A 21,914-nucleotide genomic window follows, 5' to 3' on the forward strand; every position below is an offset into this window, starting at 1 on the left:
GTGAATCAAAGTACCTGAGTGTATGTGAACTCGCTAGAGAATGACAGTTGTTGTTTGTGTGCGCGATTTTGTTTAAAGCGTTCATTTTGTTACGCTTTGCATTATGCGGCTTGCTTTCCATTCAAAACGGATCGTGTGAGCCGCGCTTTTGACGTTCGCGTTACTGCTGCTGTCGCCGCCGCTGCTGCAGTTGCGTTACGTATACGGTATCGTTTACGTTTTTACATACGATTTCGTTCGCATTCTCCTCGGCGTCCAGCTGCGTCGCCTCGTTGGCGGCATCGCCGTCGGCGTCGACGTCGACGTTGGCGACGCGTCGATGCGTCTGACCGGGTCTGGGAGAGGGTTCGTGCGTTTAGTTCGGTTTTCGACTCAAGACTCAACGCAACGGAAAACAAAACGCGCGTTTTTTTACACTTTGAAAATAAATAGAATAATTTCAAAACGCATTCAATTGGGATACGGAAACCGTCGCGGTGAATGTAACTTAACATACAAAAAAAAATAAAAATAAAATAAAATAACCTTAAAATTTGGATGCTTAGAGCAAAGTAAAGATAAATATAATACAAATAGAAAACGAGGTCCGTTACAGAGACTTTGTGAAGTGGACTTTATAAATAGCCAGCAAATTGCGGCGACTAAAAAGTGAAATTGAAATAAAATGAGAAAGAAAATGTGAAGTGCGTTCGCGTTCGATTCCTTATCTGTGCGAACGTACTTGACATTAATCTATATGAACAAGTACACACGTATTTTTATCTTCTCGCAGATATAATATAGATGTTGTTATTTTTATCTGAAGCTGCACAATTCTAAGAAATCAAAGACTAACGCACTCTGATTTGGAAGCAATTAGCACTCAACGATTGCAACCTTTGACAAACGTTCATGAATGATAATTCCATGGAATTGATTGGAAATGTGTACTCCAGTTACTCATTGATCGATTGATTGGGCAATATTATCGCCTAATAATGCATCTTTTCTGTTCTGTTTAAAATCTCTGCCGAATATTCAAGTGTATACAAGAAATTTGGCGCCCTTTTGGGGCCATTTACTTGTGGCCGTAGTTTAAATAACGAATTAAACAAAGCTCGACATTTATGGAACTATTATGAAATGCTTTCTACATTGTGTTTCTTTTGTTTATATTCATTCGTTTAAGGGGAATTCGGGTTCGTTTATGGCTAAAGGCCATTCAATTAATTATTCAGTATAAATAAAAGAATGCATTGAATGTCATTTTCAAAACTTTTCACTTTTCATTGAGCCTAATGCAATCAAACTCTATGCTTTAGTAGATTCTATTACGTCCACATTCATTTTGTGCAACCGAAAAGAAAATTAAAATCACGCTCGATTAGCCAAACAAATGCTAAAACTAATTTTTCGCTGCCTCAAAACTAGTTTGCTAGCAAAAATGTACTTTTCATTGGAATTTCGTTTCGTGTGCTTCTAGTTTCTTTATATGTGCGTATATTGCAAACTAATTGATTTATAATTAATTGTTGGTGCTTTTCATCGCACAGTCGCAGCAGTTGTGTTAGCTACAAACTATCAATTCTGGCCCAAATCACAAAAGCGACGCCGCTTTGTCTCTCAGACGCGTCGTACTTGAAATTTATCGATCATATATATGTTTTGTCATGCTCAGCTAAATGCTTGTATAGGGTATATACTTAGTTGTTGTTGCGAACACTATTTGCTCTGATGTATTGCTCGGACGGCAATTCAACTTGATTATTTCGTGAAACTCGGCTAATGTAACGCAGAAAAAGTACATGCTACGATATTATCATTAAATATTAAATAAATCTATCTTAACAATTTTTAAGCATATTTCAAGTAAACTTTGTTTTTTGAGATATATTTTAATTGAAAGAATTCTCACCAAAATTATCTTAATAACAGTTTCAACGTATATTTTATAGTTTCTCTTTTATTATTGCTTAAATTAAATGCATTTACAAAGTTCAAGGGAATACATTTTTTTTGTTAAATTCCCTGAGAAAGAAATAACAAATTTATTTTAAACATTAAACATGCCCTAGATAATTTTCACGAAGATATGAAATATGTTTATTATATTATTATTATTTCTTCCGTGGAAATGGGTTCCCAAATTCATAATATATACCATGTCTATTTTCTTGAAGATTGTCCCAAAACCACATATTTATTTTTCTTGCTCTTTGCCGATTTTGTTTGCATTACAAAAAAATTGGAACAAGACGAGTTGAATGGATTGACTTAGACGTCCAACCCATAAATAAATAAAGGAAATAGAGCTTCGGTAATTAAACGCCAGCGATTTTATTGAGGCAGTCGAATTGATTTTGTATTAAGCTCAGAAAATCAATTTATTTATAAATACTTGTGCAGCAACCCATTCTTATAAACTTGATATGCTCTCAGATAATAGCGACAATTGCGTAAATAATGTGGTCATTGAACTACAGACATTGTTTATAAAAGAGAGCTAGAATGCTCGAATTTCTACTGATACTTCCTCTTCGGGCGAAAGTGATTTAAGTGATTGGGGTTCATATCCGCAACCAAGCATTCATTTCTTCTCTTTGCGAACATCATGAGCCTGCGAGGCTGTTATGTTGAATCGTCGGGCCAACAAAACGGGGGTCGCTTGTTCAAACCCACCAAAAGTTTTCAATGCAACGATGCGTGTTAGGAATTTGAGCAGCTTTGTAGCTGAACTTGGCGCGCTTTTTGACCTGGGTGCACTTATAATTTCAATTAATACGTTACGCTAGACGACAAAAAATGTTTAATAGCTACAATTAGCTACAATAATAGCACATTTATTATAGTTTTTTTATGTGTCAGTTTCATCGAACTTTTGTTATTTTAATTGTTCCGTTCGTATTTGCAAGACAGCAAAAATTATATCAAAACAAATGCAGCTCATATATAACACAAACGGCTAACGGCAGAAACAACCAAAACAAAAATATTAACCAACAAATAAAAACAGTCGAACAGGCTGGGGAATGCTCAAAAAAAGAACCCGAATAGCCATAGAATGCCGCTCAAATTACTTAAAAACGCACAGACAAACAAAAATTTAAAAATATTCATAATTCGAGCTTACCAAGAGATTCGACAGAGTCCATTTGCTGTGCGTATTTCACGTAAGTTTCCGATTTGGAGAACTAATTTAGGGGCTGGTCGAAATCAAGTAAACGAATTGTTAAGTGTGTGAATTTGGCATTTGGCAGGCAAAGACGAAACAAATAGACAAAAATAAACATATATGCATTTGAATAGGTGGGTTCGTCTGCACATTTGAGTCATGATGGATCGCTGGGTGAGAATCTTATACTATAAGCTCATAATTCATAATCATTGCGCGAACAACAATTAAAACGCAGCTCACCTGTCAATAACTGTCCGCAGCTCTAACGGCACACAAACAAGCCAACACTAATGACCGCTGACCACGGGCAGCTTTCCGCCCGCTCTGCGGCTGCCCGGCGACCGATCTGTTAATCTACGGCACGTGTAAGCTCTTAAGATCTGCTTTGTTCCAAAAGAAAAAATAAAAAACCAAATAAATAAATACAAAAATTATAAAACCCACGACCATAGGAAATTGAACATTCGAAAACGAATGTACAAAAGTAAAAGACATGCAAAAAAAAAAGTTGGCAACAAGATATTTTACGTGTATTTTTCCTGCATGCGACCAAAGTTTGGGAACGAAGTGATTTGACCCATATTATGGTCTCCGGCTCTTTCTAAAAATAAAAATATGTGGGCTTTCAATTGGTAGCTGGTCAGCAATTGACAATGAGTAATGGATAAAGCAAACTCTGTGTATTTATAAAAGATATATATGTGCAGACCCGTATTTCTTTATACCAAAGCGTCGGGCTCTGTCTAATCTAAAAGTGAGTTTTCAATTTAAATTTTGATGGGAAATGGCGGGCTGTAGCAAAAAATGCAAATATTCCTAATTTGTGTACACTACACGAAAACCTACATACAAAAATTTGTATCTTAGTCCTTTCAAGTTACACTTACAAAGTAATTAGGAGGACTAAACTATATATTCTCCAGCCCGTTATATATAATTTATTTTTACACAATTCCAATGAATAGATTTTTTCCATAGATATACGCTTCACACACGTCTTTAATATTTACAGAGAATATTAGTTATTTGGAAAGATTTGAAATAGCCAGAAATGCAAATGAAACCCAAAATCAATGAGAGCAATTCGTAGCAGTCTTCAAATTCAACTTTAGGTGTTAATCAAATTATTTTACAATTACGACTTCAAAACAGAAGCCCTGTCGTTAAATAAATTTGAGCTTAATTATAAATCTTGCTTCAGGGCCTACACACAGTTCAGTCAGTGTTGAGGTCGCAAATACTAGCAAATGAAAGAGCTGGGCAACAATTGTGCCGAAAGCAAAATAAACTGCTTCAAACGTGGTTTTCTTTACTTTTAGAGTTGGCACAAAAAAAAATAAATACAAAATAATACTTACAAACTCTTAGGGCTTAGGGCATCATTTCGAATCGCTGTGCCAATCTTTTGTTGCAATTTTTTTCTTTCGTATATTTATTCTGTTAATACTATTGTTTCTTGTGGCCAGTTGGCATGGCTTGAGGTCATTTTTGTGTTGTGGCTATTTTTAGCAGCAGCTCATTATGACTTAGCTGTAGATTATCATCCGCATCCGAAATGAGGGTTTGCCATCAAAAAAAAAAAAATGAAATCTATTGATTCGATTGGAATCCACGATTCTCTGACTATGACAGGGCACTCTCCAAAGATCTATACTTTTTTGACGTGGGTACACTTTTATATTTATCATCCACGCGCTTATTAAATTTGTAAGGCAGTTAAATACGTGCCAGTATTTAATACAAATATTCTCCAACGTGTATTATTAAACAAAAAACAACAAAAATAAAAGTGAAGGTCAATAGAATTGTAAACGCCGTAGCTGGTTTATTTTTAGCCCTTTTGTGTTTTTTATTTCACAACTCGTAAATTTCATGTCTGTATTTTTAAATAAAAAGTTCAGCAAAAATGCAAAACAGAACAAGTTCTTTGTGCTTTTCTTTCTAAACGGATTTCGTCTCGGCTAAAATTGCTATTGGCAATCAATTTATTGCTCAAATTTAAACTTTTTATTTATTTTTCATTTAATTAAAAAAAGTTGCAATTTAACTATAAATCTTCGGGGTATTCAACAATCGATCTCAAAATAATTGTTAAAAATAGAATACAAAATATATTATTTTCAACCTTTGAAAATGCATAAAGTAGATGAGTGTGCAGCTCACTAGAGACTTTTTAAGAATGTATGTTCGAATAAATTTTAATGTTTTTTTCTTGTAACAACTTTCTTAAGCAATTGTTGTTATATTCTCTTTACATTTGCTTAAACCTATAAATAACGGAATAAAAAATGAGTACAGTTACAATAAAACTTCTGAAAAATTCTGAATTACATACGGCCAGCGTCAATAAATTATTCAGTCAAAAGTTTTTATAATTAAGAGTGCAATAATACGTGAAAATAATATTATTAATAAACCACAAAAATAATGTGCAAACAAAGATCAAATTTAAGTGCGCACACGTGAAGCCGTAAGCGCTGAATAAAATATCAATTAAACACAATTACACAAAAAATAATAAATAATAAAGAATTGTGCGTTAATTGCTCAATTGTTGTTGCAGGCAGTCGCTGAGATTTATAAAAATTTCTAAAAACCGAAACGAAAATGCAGTTTTAAATAAATCGTCAAAAATAATGAGATTGCCTTTAATGTAACGCTTGCCAAATGCTCGAGTACGAAAAAAATACCACGACGATGTTCACTTAAAAAAATTAAATAAAACGAATTGTTAAACAAATAACTGGCAGCAACGATAATCGAACGCATCGAAGAAAGCCTCAACTAAGACGAGCTGTCGCAGAATGTCCAGCAACATTGTGCGACAGCCGCAAGAACGACAACAATTTCTGAAGCTGCTGCTGTTGCTGCTCCTGCTACTGGTTCCCAGTCAGAGAGCCGGACCGGCGTCGGCGTATGCCTGGTTCTACGATGTGGACAGCGTTGCGAGCGTGGCCAGCATCAGGACCATAACGGACGTGCACAGCTTTAAAGTGCCCGACACGAGGAATGCACACAAGTCCCAGCGAACGCAGCTGGTGCAGCAGTTTCCCAGCACTGACAGCCAGGGCAGTCATCATCATCATCATCATGGCGGACGTGTGGTGCGGCGCCAGTTGGTGTTTGTGGCACTGCTGCCGTCAGTGGAGTCGGACAACAAGAACGACTGCATCATGCCCAAGGTGCTGCCCGTGCTGGAGTTGGGCATTGCGCATGTGCAACGCTTGGGTTTCGTTGGTGGCGTTCAAATTGATATTACACTGATCTCACGTGACACATTTTGTTCCTCTACATATGGACCGTTGGGCTTCTTTGAGATTTATACACAGTGGCCGGAGATGAACGCAATCTTTGGTCTGCCTTGCGAGTACGTGCTGGCGCCAATCTCGCGGTATGCCGATGTCTGGCAGATTCCGTTACTGACGACCGGAGGCAATGCCGGAGAGTTCAGTAAAAAGACGGAGAGCTACTCAACTTTGACCAGGCTAAAAGGCGCCCAGGTCAATAATCTGGGCAACATGGTTCGTGCCATTTTAAGCACCTACAACTGGACACGCACGGCCCTAATCTATCAGAACGAGAATGCTAAAATAAAAGGCAACTCGGTGTGTTTCCTGTGCCTGGCGGCAATACATGCCACCATCGAGAAGGAGTCGGTTTATCAACTCGGCTTCGATACTGCGCATTGGACCAAGGCATATATCATACGACTGCTCCGGAATGTGGCCATGCGGACAAGAAGTAAGTGACCTTGGTGGGTTGTATACCTTCAGAACTTGGTTAAATTATGTTGCAGGTGCTAGCTGTAAGTTTTCCCATGCAAATTATGTAGACCAAGCTTAGTTAGGAGGACCTATGCAACTAGATCCTTTTGCAAGCGTTCTAACATCCTCCTGAGAATGGGAGAAGGTCTCCAAAAAAATACTTAATGAGGAAGTTTCCTAATATCTGTTTTATACATTTGCAGAAAAACATTATAACCATTCCAATTGAGTATGGGCAAAGATGGTTCAGAGTACACAAATATATTTGAAAATTGATCTCGAAATAACAATAACTGGTTGGTGGCACTCCAACATACTCTATGGGTATTATTGGTTGTGGAGCCGGGCGTAGGCCCCAAACAAAACGTATTGTGTATTTTGAACCATTTACGTCTATAAATATAGGCAGCTGTGTCAATACGTGCTTGTCCCTTTATGTGTATATTGAATTAATACAAAAGCTTAAATTAAGCAAATATAAGGCTAAACATGAATACCCTCTGCCTAGACCTAATGTGTGTCACACATTTTAAATACTCTTTATTAGTATGCTGATGGCACATCTGCAAATATCGTTAAGTCAATGCCAACAGAAATAATGCGCACATTAAAACATAATTATGGCTTTATAATTATGGCTCTGTGGACAATACCAAAATATAAAAAAAAAAATACCAATTTGTTCTTAACTCGAATTGGAGATTTCAGCTCATTAAGAAACCGACAAAGAATAGATTCGAGCTTTGAAAGTAGCCAAAAATGTCACATTAGTTCAAGGGCATGCGGCTGATAAATTTGTACATGCCCCCAATAATCTACATTGATAATTATTTGACTTTTGCGTTTAAATTATTCATAAACTTCAAAACAATATCAGAAATCATACAAGTGTCTGGGAGACTCCATTGACTTGTCAATTGCCTCAGTACTTGTTATTGAAAGTATTTTAATCAAATGATATGAGCTATAAAGAATTTGTGTTAACAATATTATAAGGAACCGGATAATATATATGTTATTCATTTCTTTATACCATTTGCTTAAGGCTCAGATAATACTTCTGTATATCTGACCTGCGTTTCGAACTTTTTCTTTATAATGCGGCCGAGTCGAAATTAAATAGGTACAGAGCATATATATATATACATGTATATAGTATAATAAACGTTGATTTTTATTGATGAAGTGATAATTAATTTAATATTCGTACAATAAAAGCCGCTCATTTCAAATAAATTGTAAAGGATAGACATAAACACTTATTGACATTTTAATTGCCTAATTTGTTATTTTTATTAATGATTTTTTATTAATATATATCCGATATAATTTATGACAAGCCGGCGATCAGAATTATTTTGGGCTTGCAGCTTCACAATTATAATATTTATACACACGAGCAAAAATCATATACATATAGTATGTATATCTCCATGACTCAGTACCGTGCAAGGTCGGACATTTAATTTACATCAGCAACAACAATAATCAGTTTATACTTGGAATCATATTCTAGTACATTGCATCCGAAATTACTTTTTGGCATCTTTGAATAATTAAATCAAGTCCAAGCCTTGCTTTGCACTTGACATTGATAAGTGGAAAGAAATGCAATGCAAATACCCCGTACAGAGTTCTAAAATTTTCTGAGTCCATTTAATATATAGAAATGAAATATTTATAACTATATAATACCACGAATTTATTATTTTTTACATATCTTGAAAATGTTGACTTCAGAAAATGGCTTCTGTTAATAAAAAAACTACTTTTTATAGTTTTTTTAATTTTTTTTGCATTATAACTGATAAATAAAACATAAATAATATGTTGTTTAGTTAACTTTAACTTTTTTTTTGCTATTTACAAATAAACACATTCTATCTATATCTCTATAATGTTGATTTTTGTAAATAGTTTATTTCATAGTAATTATAAATAAAATTGATGTTTAGAGATGATAATACATCGATAACTAAATATAAATAAGTCTTATCAGTTACAAATTTACATATATTTAGAAATACGTTTAAATAGCCTTTCAAAACTTTTCTGTTGATTCTAGGGTATAGAAAAAACGTGCAAATGTGTATCATTTACTGTTCTGAGCTTTTCGTCTGGCTGTTGCCAAATTGACTGGCTCTTAAATAATTAAAGTAATCCTCAGACAGTAGGAGGAAAATGCAATTTTATGGGGTGTAGCTAATTGCGTGTACTACAAATTGTCAAACAAGATTGTTTGTTATTATTTAATTATCAATTAAATATTAGCATAAACAGACTGATGCAATATTTGTGCCCGCAAATGATCAGATAACTGAACACAATTAATTAACTAATTTGTTATTTTCTGCTAAATGGCGTTAACAAGCTAAACTAGCTGTTAAGTTAAAGAATAAACATGCGTAAATTTCAAATGTAAATATTTAAAAAATTGTTTGTTTGCAATTTGTGGCATGTGTGCATTAGTGCCATATTGTAAGGCATTGATGGCATTCTCTGTGGCATTCAGCTTTAATTAAATCAATTACAAAATATTCATAAATATATGTGGGTTGCAAATAAATGTATTATTCGCTTGTCTGAAAATTGATATTAATTTCAAGTTGAATGCCTATTGGCAAGCCCTGTCACTATTTTCAAATAGATTTACATCTTATTTTGTTGAGAAATTGCTTTTGTTGCTAAACAAAAAATATTGTGATTAGAAAACTCACCAAAAATTTAATATACGAAATGAGAAACAATTATCTATATATATAAGTGAAAGCTGTTGTTGCTAATTTCTAAGATAAAAATTTCTTTGAGCAAAGCCTCACGCGTTTCGAAAAATCTCTTAATTATAGGACAACTTATAGAGGTCCGTGTGAACCAGTTTTCATCACATTTATGACAAGACAATGAACAAAGTGCTGCTTTTAAGCAAGACTCAATTTCAAAGCAAATAATTTATTATATACTTACTCAAACTAAATAAAAATTAGCTACTGACGTCGAAGCAACTGAAAAAAAGGGAAAATAAAAAAAAAAACCTATGTTAAAAATATATACAAATTAAAATAATTACCTTATTACATTAAAAAACAAGTAAGAGGTTCTAGTCGGGAGCTCCCGACTAGGCGATACCCTGAACCCTCTTCTTCCAACATCAAATGCATATATATATTCTATTTTAGAAGCTATATGTCAATTTTAGTGACTCTAGCTCTTATTATTTACCCAAATTGCCCAAAAAACAGGATATCGATATCGATTTTTATCGATTGCTTGGAAACGGAGTAAATTATCGATTATCGGAAAAAAAACTCGATCTGCGCGGGAACTAGGATCATCTACATCTATAGTCTAAAGTTTCAAGTCTCTAGCTCTTATAGGTTCTGAGATCCTTGCGTTCATACATACGGACGGACGGACGGACGGACGGACGGACGGACAGACAGACGGACATGGCTAGATCGACTCGGCTATTGATGCTGACAAGAATATATATACTTTATGGGGTCGGAGATGCTTCCTTCTGCCTGTTGTGCTTACGCACAAATACAATATACCCTTATACCCATTTTTAATGGGTTCAGGGTATAAAAACGTACAAATATCAATTAAATAAATACATTCTTAATGACAAGCGATGGCTTATTGAAACTCTTAACTGAAATTTGCAACAGTTGTACCCATTTTTGTTTTTTTTTAATATTTGTTTTCTTTATTTTTTATATTTTTTTTTCATCTTGCAGTTGTTATTATGTGCGCCGATCCGCAGTCCATACGTCAAATTATGCTGACAGCCGAGGAGCTGAATATGATCGATAGCGGCGAATACGTATTCATCAATATTGAATTATTTTCGCGGTAAGTACAAGTACGAGCATGAAATAAATATATATATGACTGCCCAAGTGGGGCAGCAAAAACAGCAATAATAATTATTATTATAATAACGTCAACAATCACACAAGCTGATCATTTATAGCTACAGTTTGTGGCCTTTCACTTCGCCAAACACGCGCACTTTGAATATTCTTTGCAAAGTGCGCATAATACACATTAGCCAAGGTTATTATGAATTTTGAAAATGACCAACAAAAATAGCTTTGAGCGCTTCCAAGACGCTGTGACCAGTCAGCAATTAATGTCTATTTATAAAACGAGGAAATTCCGATTTTCGACACATGTCTGACTTGACCATTATTAACTCTGATAGCAAACAATGAAGACCTGTATAAAAATAAATAAAATGCGTCAACACATATGCTTAGCCAAAGCCATCCGCTCCCTCCTCCCACGCCACGCTTCCAGATACATAGGTGCTGTCGAACTACTATGATACCTTAAAAGTGCTGAGTCATTGCTTCCTCTCTCCCACATATGAGCTCTTCTTTGTATTTGATATAAGTGAACCACTCTTTGCAAGGCTATCTTTGCGGATTGCCATTTGATGAAACTAGTAAAGCATTATTGTAAAGTTTCTGGACTACAAAATACCCTTTCAATTAAATTGCTACTTTAAACAGTGTGGATGCTTCTTCTGACCTCAGCTCCAGCCAAATGCAAAATGCCTTCTCCAATAGGACTCAAACCTATTTTATTAGTTTATAGATAATAGAAACTCACAGATAATAGAACCTGCCAGACAAATATAGAGACTAACTAGTTAGATCGACTCGCTGATCAGACCCTATAGCGATTGAGATCATTTCAATCATTACTCTTTTGAAAATGCTTGCCAAAAGCCAAATAAATTTATAAAGGATTTGAATATATCTTTCTTTTGTCTTTTATTAAGACACTCAACAATTTCTGTGCAGAATAATCGATTAAAAATGATTAGAAATGATGGGAGCCATAGAAATGGACACTCAAATATGGGAATCTTTTAAATAAATATTTACGCTTCAGATGACTAAATAATGTCAAGAAATAAAGCAGCTGCTCTGATTACGAACACTTCTTTTTTAATTCCTTTTTTAATCAATGACAATTTAGGGTCAGGCTAGCTACATTCATCTGGCTGTTACTCCTACACCATTAAAAACACGTACTATACTTTATACCTATTTGTTCGAGGTGGGGTGCACAATAAAAAATGAATAACTATATATGTCTACAAACACATACTACGCGGCAGTAAATGGGTGAAGCAAAAGGGGCAGATGGTTGGGACCGATTCTCTTTCAATACGTGAGCGAATAATCAAATAATACATTAGCGAATACTCGGTTATTATTTGCGTTAACTATTTGAAAAGGCAGGCTAATCGCATAACCTCTGTGAACTTGTAATCAGTGTGCGAATGAATAAGAAATCGATCTGTGCACCATTGCATTAACTAATGCATTTCCTGATATAAATTCCATTATGCACGCGCTGCCTTACACTCTATTAAATTGGTGGTTGCCCACAGCCGATAAATTGTTGCTTTGCATTTAAGGGTCAGGAATTCATTCAAAACCTAGGAGTTACCTAATACAATATAATACTCAGCCATTTAAACATTCTACTTTAATACTATACTCTATACGAATAGTGAAAGGGTATATTAGTTTGCTCAATTGAAACTAGAGAATTGAAACCCTAAATATATAAAAATTAAAATCACGCAGTTATTAATTTATTTGGCCATTTGCCTTTACGGATCGAGCCAAAAATATTGCGCCTACAAGCACTCCCGCCTCTTTAAATAGAAAAATTGAATATTTGCTCAACCCAAAGTTTGTCAGTCACTGCTCTAACAATGTTAACTAGTAACAGCCTTGGAATACGATAAATTCGATCTCCTTTATTATCTAATATAAATCTTTCACACGCCGTTCCGCCGGGGCAAAGTAATCTGTTTACCATCCATAATCGATTTGCTAGAAGTGTCACTCGCTGACTTGGCGCAAAACAGCTGACACTGGGTTGGTAACACAAACAAACTCTAACTGATAACAAGTACATGCACTTACACTCTGTATCAAACACCAAAATTCGGTAGTGCACGATTGGCAAATACCCTAAAATTAGAGGTGGGTTCGGACCAGGTTTTAACGGCACGGACCAACACATACACGAAACTAACTTTTTGAAACAAGCACGGGAAAAATTTACCAAGGCCCTACTCAGATTAAAAAATAACTTTATTAACATCGGATATTATAGAAATTGAGGGAGATATCGAGGAAAAGGAAAAAAGTTAAACTTGTTGTGTACATAAAACTTGACACTATGTTTTAGGAATTTCGAAACTCTAGGCTTTATAATAGTTGCCCATACAGACATACAGGCATACAGACAGATAGAAGGACAGACATACATACATGCCTGCCCCTTGCATATATTTACCAAAAAACAGCATACCCTTTTTTTTTAAGTACTTTCAATGGGTTCGACCGCAGCATCTATATATCGTTTATTGACACTGTATGTGGGGAGGTGCAATTACACAGACACTGACAGAGATAGAAATCGTTTTTCGTTTTGCAATTTAGATTTCTATAAATAAATAATTTATGACGCATATCAGACAGGAGCTAAGACTAAACGCAAAGTCATTGATAAGGCGACAGTGCGAACTGCGGGGCACATTGTAATACCAAACTGATAAGACTCTCGAATTAGGTACATTAGCACATATTCACACACAAACACTGGCATACACACAAGCGCAAGTATCTTCATCTGATGCATCTAAAACTTTGTTTGCCCGTTTCCTTATTCCAGAGTGCCATATATGACGTCGCTGCCCTGGTATGATAAGAACGACACCGAATTCAACAATGAACGCGCCAAAAAGGCCTACACAGCCATGTTAACTGTCACGCCGAAGCAGCCAAATGACGACGCCTACACAAAGGTATCTAATGAGGTGAGTTTCGCGGCAGAATGGGGGCTTTGCATTGGCTTTGGAACTGAATTGCCAGCGTATGGAGTCTTTTACATTCTTCTTTTCGGCAAATTACTTTAAATCCTTGTACCCTTGCAGTGGGTCTATAATTTTCTACCTTCTTTGAGATAAACTCACTTGACTTCAAACATGCTTAAAAAATAATTGTTATTAAAGTGTTACTACTATATTATATAGCGCTATAAAAAGAATCAGTCGAATACTTTTTGGATAACTTTTCCGTTTTCTCATAATTATGAGCGTGTCTGCACGCGCGTAACATATCAAACAATCTCATATAAACCCTAAAGGGACACTCGGGAAAAAAACGTTTGCATCACAACACTTCTAATCCATAAGTCTGAAAGAGTGTTTAATCTTCGGCGTGCCGAGACTATTCTTCCTCCTTGTTTATATTTTTATTATTTTCTTGGCGATTTTTTTGATTTGAGCTTCATGCATACTCTATGCCAGTGCACGTGCTCAGCGCCAGCACACTTTGCAGTTTCCTACTAGCAAACTACGTACGTATATTTTTAGCAGTTTGTGGATTTGTAAACATATTTCTGTAGGTGTACAAGGAAATTACAAGGGCAACAACGCCAACAAACAAGCGAGAATATTTCATTCACTCGACTTAGAAGTCTCCTACATTTAACTAGCTAAACTGTTCCCTAACACGTAATATGATTTCCATAGAGATTCATGTACAAAACCAGCCCCTTAATCTTTAGGGAACTACCAGCTCAAACTAGCTCGAAAGATCGATTAGTCAGATGGGCTTAAAGAGGTCAGTAAAAAAAATAACAATATATAGAAACATCTTCATTTATATACCCTCTTAAAACAATTTCTGACTTCAGAGTGTGGAAAGAAGAAGCCAAGTGTAGCCTCTGAAAGCATTTGTTGGCTAACTTCTGAGCGGCACCTTAACCAACTCAGCAGGCCACAATAACACGTGTTTCCGTAATGTGCTTTGGTCGTGTCATACCCTAGTTGTGGGTATTTCATATTTGTCACGAAATGTGTAACGCATTAAAGAAGCCTTATAAGCATATATATTCCTGATGCGTATAAACACAAGCTTCGATATAATCATGTTCGTCTATCGTCATGAAACTGCATAGGCACATTTAACACATTAAATATCAAGCGTGCATTAAAGTTGTGGGACATTTGCAAAAAATTGAAAGATTAGGATCATGACTGCGACTTGGCGTTTGGCCATGCCCTTGATTTATGCGGCATGAGAATATTTCTGATAAAGGTTTCAGTTGCATTTCCCTGTTCCAATGCCAACGGCTATGGTGGGGTAGGAGGGCCTTGGCAAAAATTCTTCGCCCATTCTGGCTAAGCTGCCTTGGGGCTCTTGGACGACAAGCTGATGGACTCGCGACGCACAACTTGGAAATGTGCGACGGATTCTGGCAAATGCTCGCCAATGTAGTAGTTGGCGTTGCCTTTGCCATTGCGATTTGTTGTCGGCGTAGTTGTAATTCAATTTCACGGGGGCCAAAGCAATTAAGGCAACAGAATTGCGCAGATAGTCAGGGCTAGAACACGCAGATAAGTGGAACTACTGCTGGCTGTGATTGATGTGCTGTGTACTCCATTTACAGATCAAAGACATCGCCTCGGCAAAATACAATTACACGTTCAGCGAGAATGAACCAATTTCGGCATTCGTAACCTCCTTCTTTGATGGCGTGCTCCTCTACGCGAACGCTCTCAACGATAGCATCCGTGAGGATCCCAGCATGCTCACAAGACCCATCAACGGCACCGATATGGTGCGACGCATGTGGAATCGCAGCTTTACGGGCATTACTGGGAACGTGACCATCGACTCGAATGGAGATCGCATCTCGGCATATTCTTTGCTGGACATGAATCCCAGCACTGGCAGATTTGAGATTGTCGCACATTTCCTGCACAATCGTCTAGAGTTTGCATCAGAAAAGGAAATACATTGGGCTGGTGGTCGTGAACAGGCGCCACCCGATCGCCCCATCTGTGGTTACGATGGCTCGCTATGCCCGGACAATTGTAAGTAATAATATTTGATCTTAAATACCTTAGTTTGTGCAGTTGACTTTTTATATATCAGCTGTAGCCCAAAAAATGTATCTAACTTAAAACAACAGTGAGGCTTTCGGCTTTAACAAAAAAAGTGACTTTCTCAAATTCGAACCAGTATCCTTTACTAACAGAAGGATGCTGGTTTGAATACAGAAAAACTTTCTTTATGCACACCTACAACACATCAACTGGCAACATTTGTTATCTTAAAAAAATATATATATATTTATAAAAAAATAATAATAATAAAACTACAAATTTTCGTTACTTTTTCCCAATTCTGTCATCTTTCCTAGCTCTGCCTGGCTATGCCATTCTTTCGATCATTCTTGGCATAATGGTAATCGTTATGGCCGTATGCTTCTTCTTCGGCTATCGACATTATATTGCCGAGGCCGAGATAAATTCGATGAGCTGGAAGGTTTCATTGGAGGATGTTATGTTTCGGGATGCTGCAGATCATGGCATGCGCGGTTCCTTTCACTCGTTGGTCAAGCAGAGCTCCCAGCTGACGCTCATGTCGGAGGACATGGGCTCTATAAATGGCGACCGTCAGATCTTCATACCTGTGGGCATGTACAGGAAAAGCAAGGTGGCCATCAAACCCATCGAGCTGGAAAATGTTCAGGGTATACTATCGCGCAGTCTAATGCTGGAATTGAAGCGCATGAAGGATTTACAGCATGATCACCTGGTCAAGTTCTACGGCGCCTGCCTGGATCAGCGTCGCAGTTTTTTGCTTACCGAATACTGTCCCAAAGGTTCGCTGCAGGATATACTGGAGAACGAGCAATTTCAGCTGGACTGGATGTTCAAACTGTCGCTAATGCACGATATTGTGCGGGGCATGCAGTTTCTACACAGCTCCGATATACGTTCCCACGGCAATCTCAAGTCCTCCAATTGCGTGGTAGACTCACGTTTTGTGCTCAAGATCACCGACTTTGGGCTGCATAGCCTGCGGCGCACCCATCACGATGTCGAGAGCGATATTGAAAACTGCAATAGCCATGCCTACTGGAAAAGTAAGTGGCCTGGCCCACAGCTGGCGTCCAATATATACATACAATCATATGTAACCATTTCCACCTGCAGAGCGCCTATGGACTGCGCCTGAACTGTTACGGCTTGAAAATCAACGTGCGCCCGAAGGCACACAGAAGGGCGATGTTTATTCATTTGGGATCATAGTGCATGAGATAACCACACGGCAGGGCCCCTTCTATCTGGGCAAGTGTGCCCATGAGAAGACCCCTCAAGGTATGCAACAACTGACTATTCGCATAGAAATTGTCACTCCTTGTCTCTTCATCTAAAAAACTTTAAGCGCATATTCGAGAACCAAAATTGGAGATTTAAAAAAAAGTTTTGTATTGCCATATTACGTTTATTAAGTTTTCTAGAATAACTCTCAACTTTTTGTCCCAAAGCGAGATATGTCGAGTACCAACTAAATATGGTCGCGTCCCCAGTTTTTACGTGACGGCCCAACTTTTTCCAACATGCATACATGTGATTCTTGCTAATATCAAATAATAAAAATATTGGAATCCACTATTATTGCATAACATTTTTCTAGCTAAATATATTTTTCACTCCAATTCTCTTAATTTATTTTTTTCGAGAATTGCTGTGAATTGAAAGATGTATCCGATTAGATTCTTATTCTTACTTCATAAGTTCAAAAATAGAATTGTGCAGCACGGGCCCGTCTTACAAAGATGACTTGCATAACTTTTCCCTCTTTTAAAGTTCTGTGAGCAGGAAATAAGCAGAATGTACTAACACACTCTAAACAGTCGCTCTAAATGCAAAATCACACAAAAATCTACAACAATCAAAAAAGGGCTCATTATTCTAAAGTATTTCAGAAAATTTCACTTAAGTCTAAATTTACTCGAAATATAAAACTAAATATTTCTTATAATTTAAATTTGGAAACTCTTTTCGAAACATAAACAAAAAAGTTTTGCAAGATTTAGGAGTCGCAATTCGGATGTGCATACAGATTATTTCGGGTTGATAATTTTTTTACAGCCTAAATTATTTTTTTATTATTTATTATTATTTATTATTTTTTTTTTGTAAATATTTATAAATATTTTATTTGATTTTCATGAGGCTAATTAGTTGTTAGCGATTTGAAGAGCAAATGAATTGACACAAAGTTTTATGTTTTTATTTTGGTGGAAAATTACACAAAATGATATCAAAACAACTCATAAACAAGTGCTACTGCGATAGGGTAAATCAAAGCTCTCGGTATCTGAGGCACAGCCACAATTAAAACGCAGCCATTTCCAGCAGCCCATATTCTTTTGAGGCTCTTTTACCCGACTTTTCACTCTTTGAGCTGTTGGAGGTATGGACCTCTGGCTCTCATTCAGCCAGGACTGTTGCCGCTGCTCCAATTCCCACAGCCAGTCGATGCGTGACTTATCCCAGCCGCATTTGCATGAACCCCCGTCGCAAAGCATCTTTTCGCAATCACAATCTCCAAATATAACCGCAGCATCTGTAGGGTCTAAAAAGGAGCTTAGGCGTAATCCTTGATAGTCCTGAAAGTCACGTATTGACTAACCTCTCGGCCCATTCTTCTCAAAGTCAATGCTTGCAGTTTTCCTAGCACTGCGCATTAACAGATTGAATATCTTAACTTCCGCCTGGACCTCACGCTCACAATAGAAGGCAACGATCAGGCAATTCCTAGCATTGTGGCGCCAGACACCAGGTCTGTCATTATATTGTTCATCCGTCGATTGCCGCCTGACCGTATCCCTGGTCATTATAAAGGGGCAAAAAAGTGCCAAATGTTGTGTTTTCGAGTACATATTAAGATTGAAATGTATATTTATGTGTATTTGTGCGTGTGTTAGTGTGCGGTTTTAGTGGCCTATGTGGCATTATATTCGGGTTAGTCCCTGAACTGAAACACAAACAAATAACTTACAATTTACAATTTTTACAAAAATTTGTCTGAATTATAATGCAGAGCGGTCTATATACTTCTTCCAGAAATCGTTGAGCTGGTTAAGAACTACCAACCGCAACTGAATAAGCCCTTCCGTCCAGAGCTGGAACCGTGCGGTGATACCAAGGCGGACGTTATTGGCATCATAAGACGCTGCTGGGCCGAAGACCCATTGGAGCGGCCCGACTTTAATACGCTCAAGTCTATGATAAGGAAGTTTAACAAGTAAGACTATTTTGAACAACGTATAATCAGGGTGGGTCAGTTCTTTTTGAACATCTGTGAACCGAGGTTAATTGTTGTCACATTTTGTAAGCATAAATAGAATTATTTCTGTATACCGGCAAATTTGAATCTTTCGAAATTTTTTAATACACTACAAAACGACTAAGAAAAGATATATTCGGCACGTCGAAGATTTAATATACTTGTATAAATTTGTTTTAGCCTTTTGAAAATATGTGAGAGTATCTTTAAATTGTGTACGCTTCGCATCAAACTTATTTTCAAAGCGATTTGAGGTTTTTCATCATTGGCAAATTAGCAAAATATGGTTGTATGAAAGATTTTTTGAGAGAATTTATTTAATACGTGTCACGGGCGAGGGCGGCTTTACGCACTTATATGATATAAAAAGATTTATAGCCGAATTAAATAAAAATAATTCAATTTTAATTTGCGCCCACAGGGACAACGAGACTGGGAATATTGTGGACAACCTGCTGAAACGCATGGAAATGTATGCCAACAACCTGGAGGAACTTGTCGAGGAGCGAACTCAGGACTATCTGGAGGAAAAGAAAAAGTGCGAGAAGCTACTTTATCAGTTGCTGCCACAGAGCGTTGCTGCTCAATTGATTAGTGGTCAGCCGGTGGTGGCCGAGACCTTTGACCAGGTGACCATCTACTTCAGCGACATTGTCGGCTTCACGGCTATTTCGGCAGAGAGCACACCCATGCAAGTAGTTCAGTTCCTTAACGATCTCTATACCTGCTTCGACTCGATTGTGGAGAACTTTGACGTGTACAAAGTGGAGACTATTGGTGATGCCTACATGGTGGTATCCGGTCTGCCCATACGCAATGAGAACTACCATGCTCGTGAAATTGCGCGCCTGGCCCTGGCACTGCTCGAGGCGGTGCATAACTTTAGGATACACCACAGACCAGACGATCGATTGAAGTTGCGGATCGGGCTGCACACGGGCCCATGTGTAGCCGGTGTTGTGGGCCAGAAGATGCCGCGTTATTGTCTGTTTGGCGACACTGTGAACACTGCCTCCCGCATGGAGTCCAATGGTGAAGCACTGAAAATACACATAAGCGAAACGACCAAGTTGGCGCTGGACGAGTTTGGCAGCTTTCTGACAACGCGACGTGGTCTGGTGCCTATGAAGGGTAAGGGCGAAATGTTGACGTATTGGCTCGAGGGCGAGGTGCCCAAGCCGGATGCACTCATATCTGCCAACAAGCTGATGCTAACGAGACGCTCGTCGCTTAAGCAACCGCAGCGTCAGACGCACACCTTCTACAAACAATACTCAGAGCTGGGCGTCATGGGCACATTGGCAGCGGCAGTGCCGACGATAGCTGTGCCCGCTGCTGAGAAGGAAGCCTCACCCGATCTTCGGGTCAAGCGCAAGATTAGCTCCAGTTCGCCCAAGCTAAATGGCAGCTGCTTTGAGCATAATCCGAATCAAAAGACTGAGCCCAACAATTACTATTTGGCTGCTGAACAACAACAACAGCAGCAGCAGCAGCCATGTGATATCTTTAGCAGTCGTTCGCTTCGCAGCATGGAGGCAGGTAGAACCAGCTCGGATGCAGCTGAAACCGATTGCTGGGAGCTGGCCAATTTTCGTCTCCCACTGAGCGGTACGCTGAAGAATCACCACAGTAACCACGGCCAACCTGCACACTCCAACTCCAATTCCAATCTGATCGGCATTCTGCAGCCTGCGCCGCAGGCTAGGAATCGCCTAAAGCCATCCCCTACGATCTCAACATTGTTGAAGAGCAGCCGCAGCGATGCCTCCGATACGCCGGAAACTGGCAGTACGGGCAGCGGACAGCGGATTAAGTTCGCCGATTGCGACGAAACGCCGCTGCTTAGCAACATGACACCACCGCTGCCCGCCTCGACGGCCCTCAATCTGGAGCGCAATGGTAGCAGCCGTAGTAATCAAAACATTCCAAATCTAAGCAGTGACGATCCGTATGGCTATCTAGTCAAGAACTATAAGCAGCTTCTCTGCAAGCCACCAACTGTCTCGAATTGCCATGTTCACGGACATGACCTCTCTTTGGCAGAAGAGTGTCCAAGGCCACTGGTGACGGCGCGTGGTGCCACCAGTGGCGCCGTGACGCAGCCACTCCTGGCTAAAATCAACTCGTAGCTGTAAGCATAGAGACCGGCCAAATGGCCCATCTATAGTACCTACTAGTAATGATGCATATTAAATGTACTTGTTTGTGATATATAAGTTAAATCCAAGTTGAACAATTTAGTTGATAGCCATTTTAAGCGTGTGCATTTTTAACCATGAACTATGAATGAATGAATGAACTATTAACCATGAATATATTCTCAACTTTTATTGGGCAGTCCTTAAATTTAAAACTGTATACATTGTACTGCAACTCACGAAAAACACACTATAAGGTAATACAAAAATAAAAAATGTATATCTAAGAAAGCAGACCTTAGCGTAACCGTGAGAAACTCAAAATTAGAAAATTTTAAAAATTGCTTAAAAGTTTTGCGCTTGTAGTGTAAAAAGCTTTAAATGTAATTTGTGAATTCTTTAAAACTACAATGCAAATTCCTTTAAGCTTACAATTTTTAACGAATTGTTCAAATGTACTTTCTACTTCAATAGATTCGTTCTAGGCGCTCAGAAGAAAAAAAAAAAACAAAATAAAAACAAACAACAAATAAATCATTTAAACTGATTTCCTTTTAGTTCAAAAATTACGGATCTTGATTACTATTAATATAATTAATTATAAATGTAATTGTAAAGTATTAAAAACGGTTTCTTTAAAGAAATAAAAAATATTTATTTACAACAGATAAATGTG

At 37.7% G+C, this 21,914-nt stretch overlaps 2 protein-coding genes across 2 annotated transcripts; one reads left to right on the top strand and one right to left on the bottom strand.

Moving 5' to 3' along the window:
- Window positions 1–419: 419 nt before the first annotated feature.
- LOC115770793 (atrial natriuretic peptide receptor 1) lies at window positions 420–21,850 on the top strand. The gene is made up of 9 exons (XM_030716214.1): window positions 420–551; window positions 5,718–6,895; window positions 10,656–10,770; window positions 13,621–13,765; window positions 15,403–15,829; window positions 16,159–16,887; window positions 16,958–17,122; window positions 18,878–19,058; window positions 19,522–21,850. The coding sequence occupies exons 2-9, from the start codon at window positions 5,959–5,961 to the stop codon at window positions 21,227–21,229; spliced, it is 4,407 nt and encodes a 1,468-aa protein (XP_030572074.1). The 5' UTR covers window positions 420–551; window positions 5,718–5,958; the 3' UTR covers window positions 21,230–21,850.
- On the bottom strand, window positions 18,037–18,826 carry LOC115770794. The gene is made up of 2 exons (XM_030716215.1): window positions 18,444–18,826; window positions 18,037–18,386 (listed from the first exon to the last, which is right to left on the bottom strand). The coding sequence occupies exons 1-2, from the start codon at window positions 18,691–18,693 to the stop codon at window positions 18,082–18,084; spliced, it is 555 nt and encodes a 184-aa protein (XP_030572075.1). The 5' UTR covers window positions 18,694–18,826; the 3' UTR covers window positions 18,037–18,081.
- Window positions 21,851–21,914: the final 64 nt, after the last annotated feature.

Source organism: Drosophila novamexicana, unplaced genomic scaffold, assembly GCF_003285875.2.
Source record: "Drosophila novamexicana strain 15010-1031.04,08,12 unplaced genomic scaffold, DnovRS2.1 tig00004560-arrow-pilon, whole genome shotgun sequence".
NCBI classification, from domain to species: Eukaryota; Metazoa; Arthropoda; class Insecta; order Diptera; family Drosophilidae; genus Drosophila; species Drosophila novamexicana.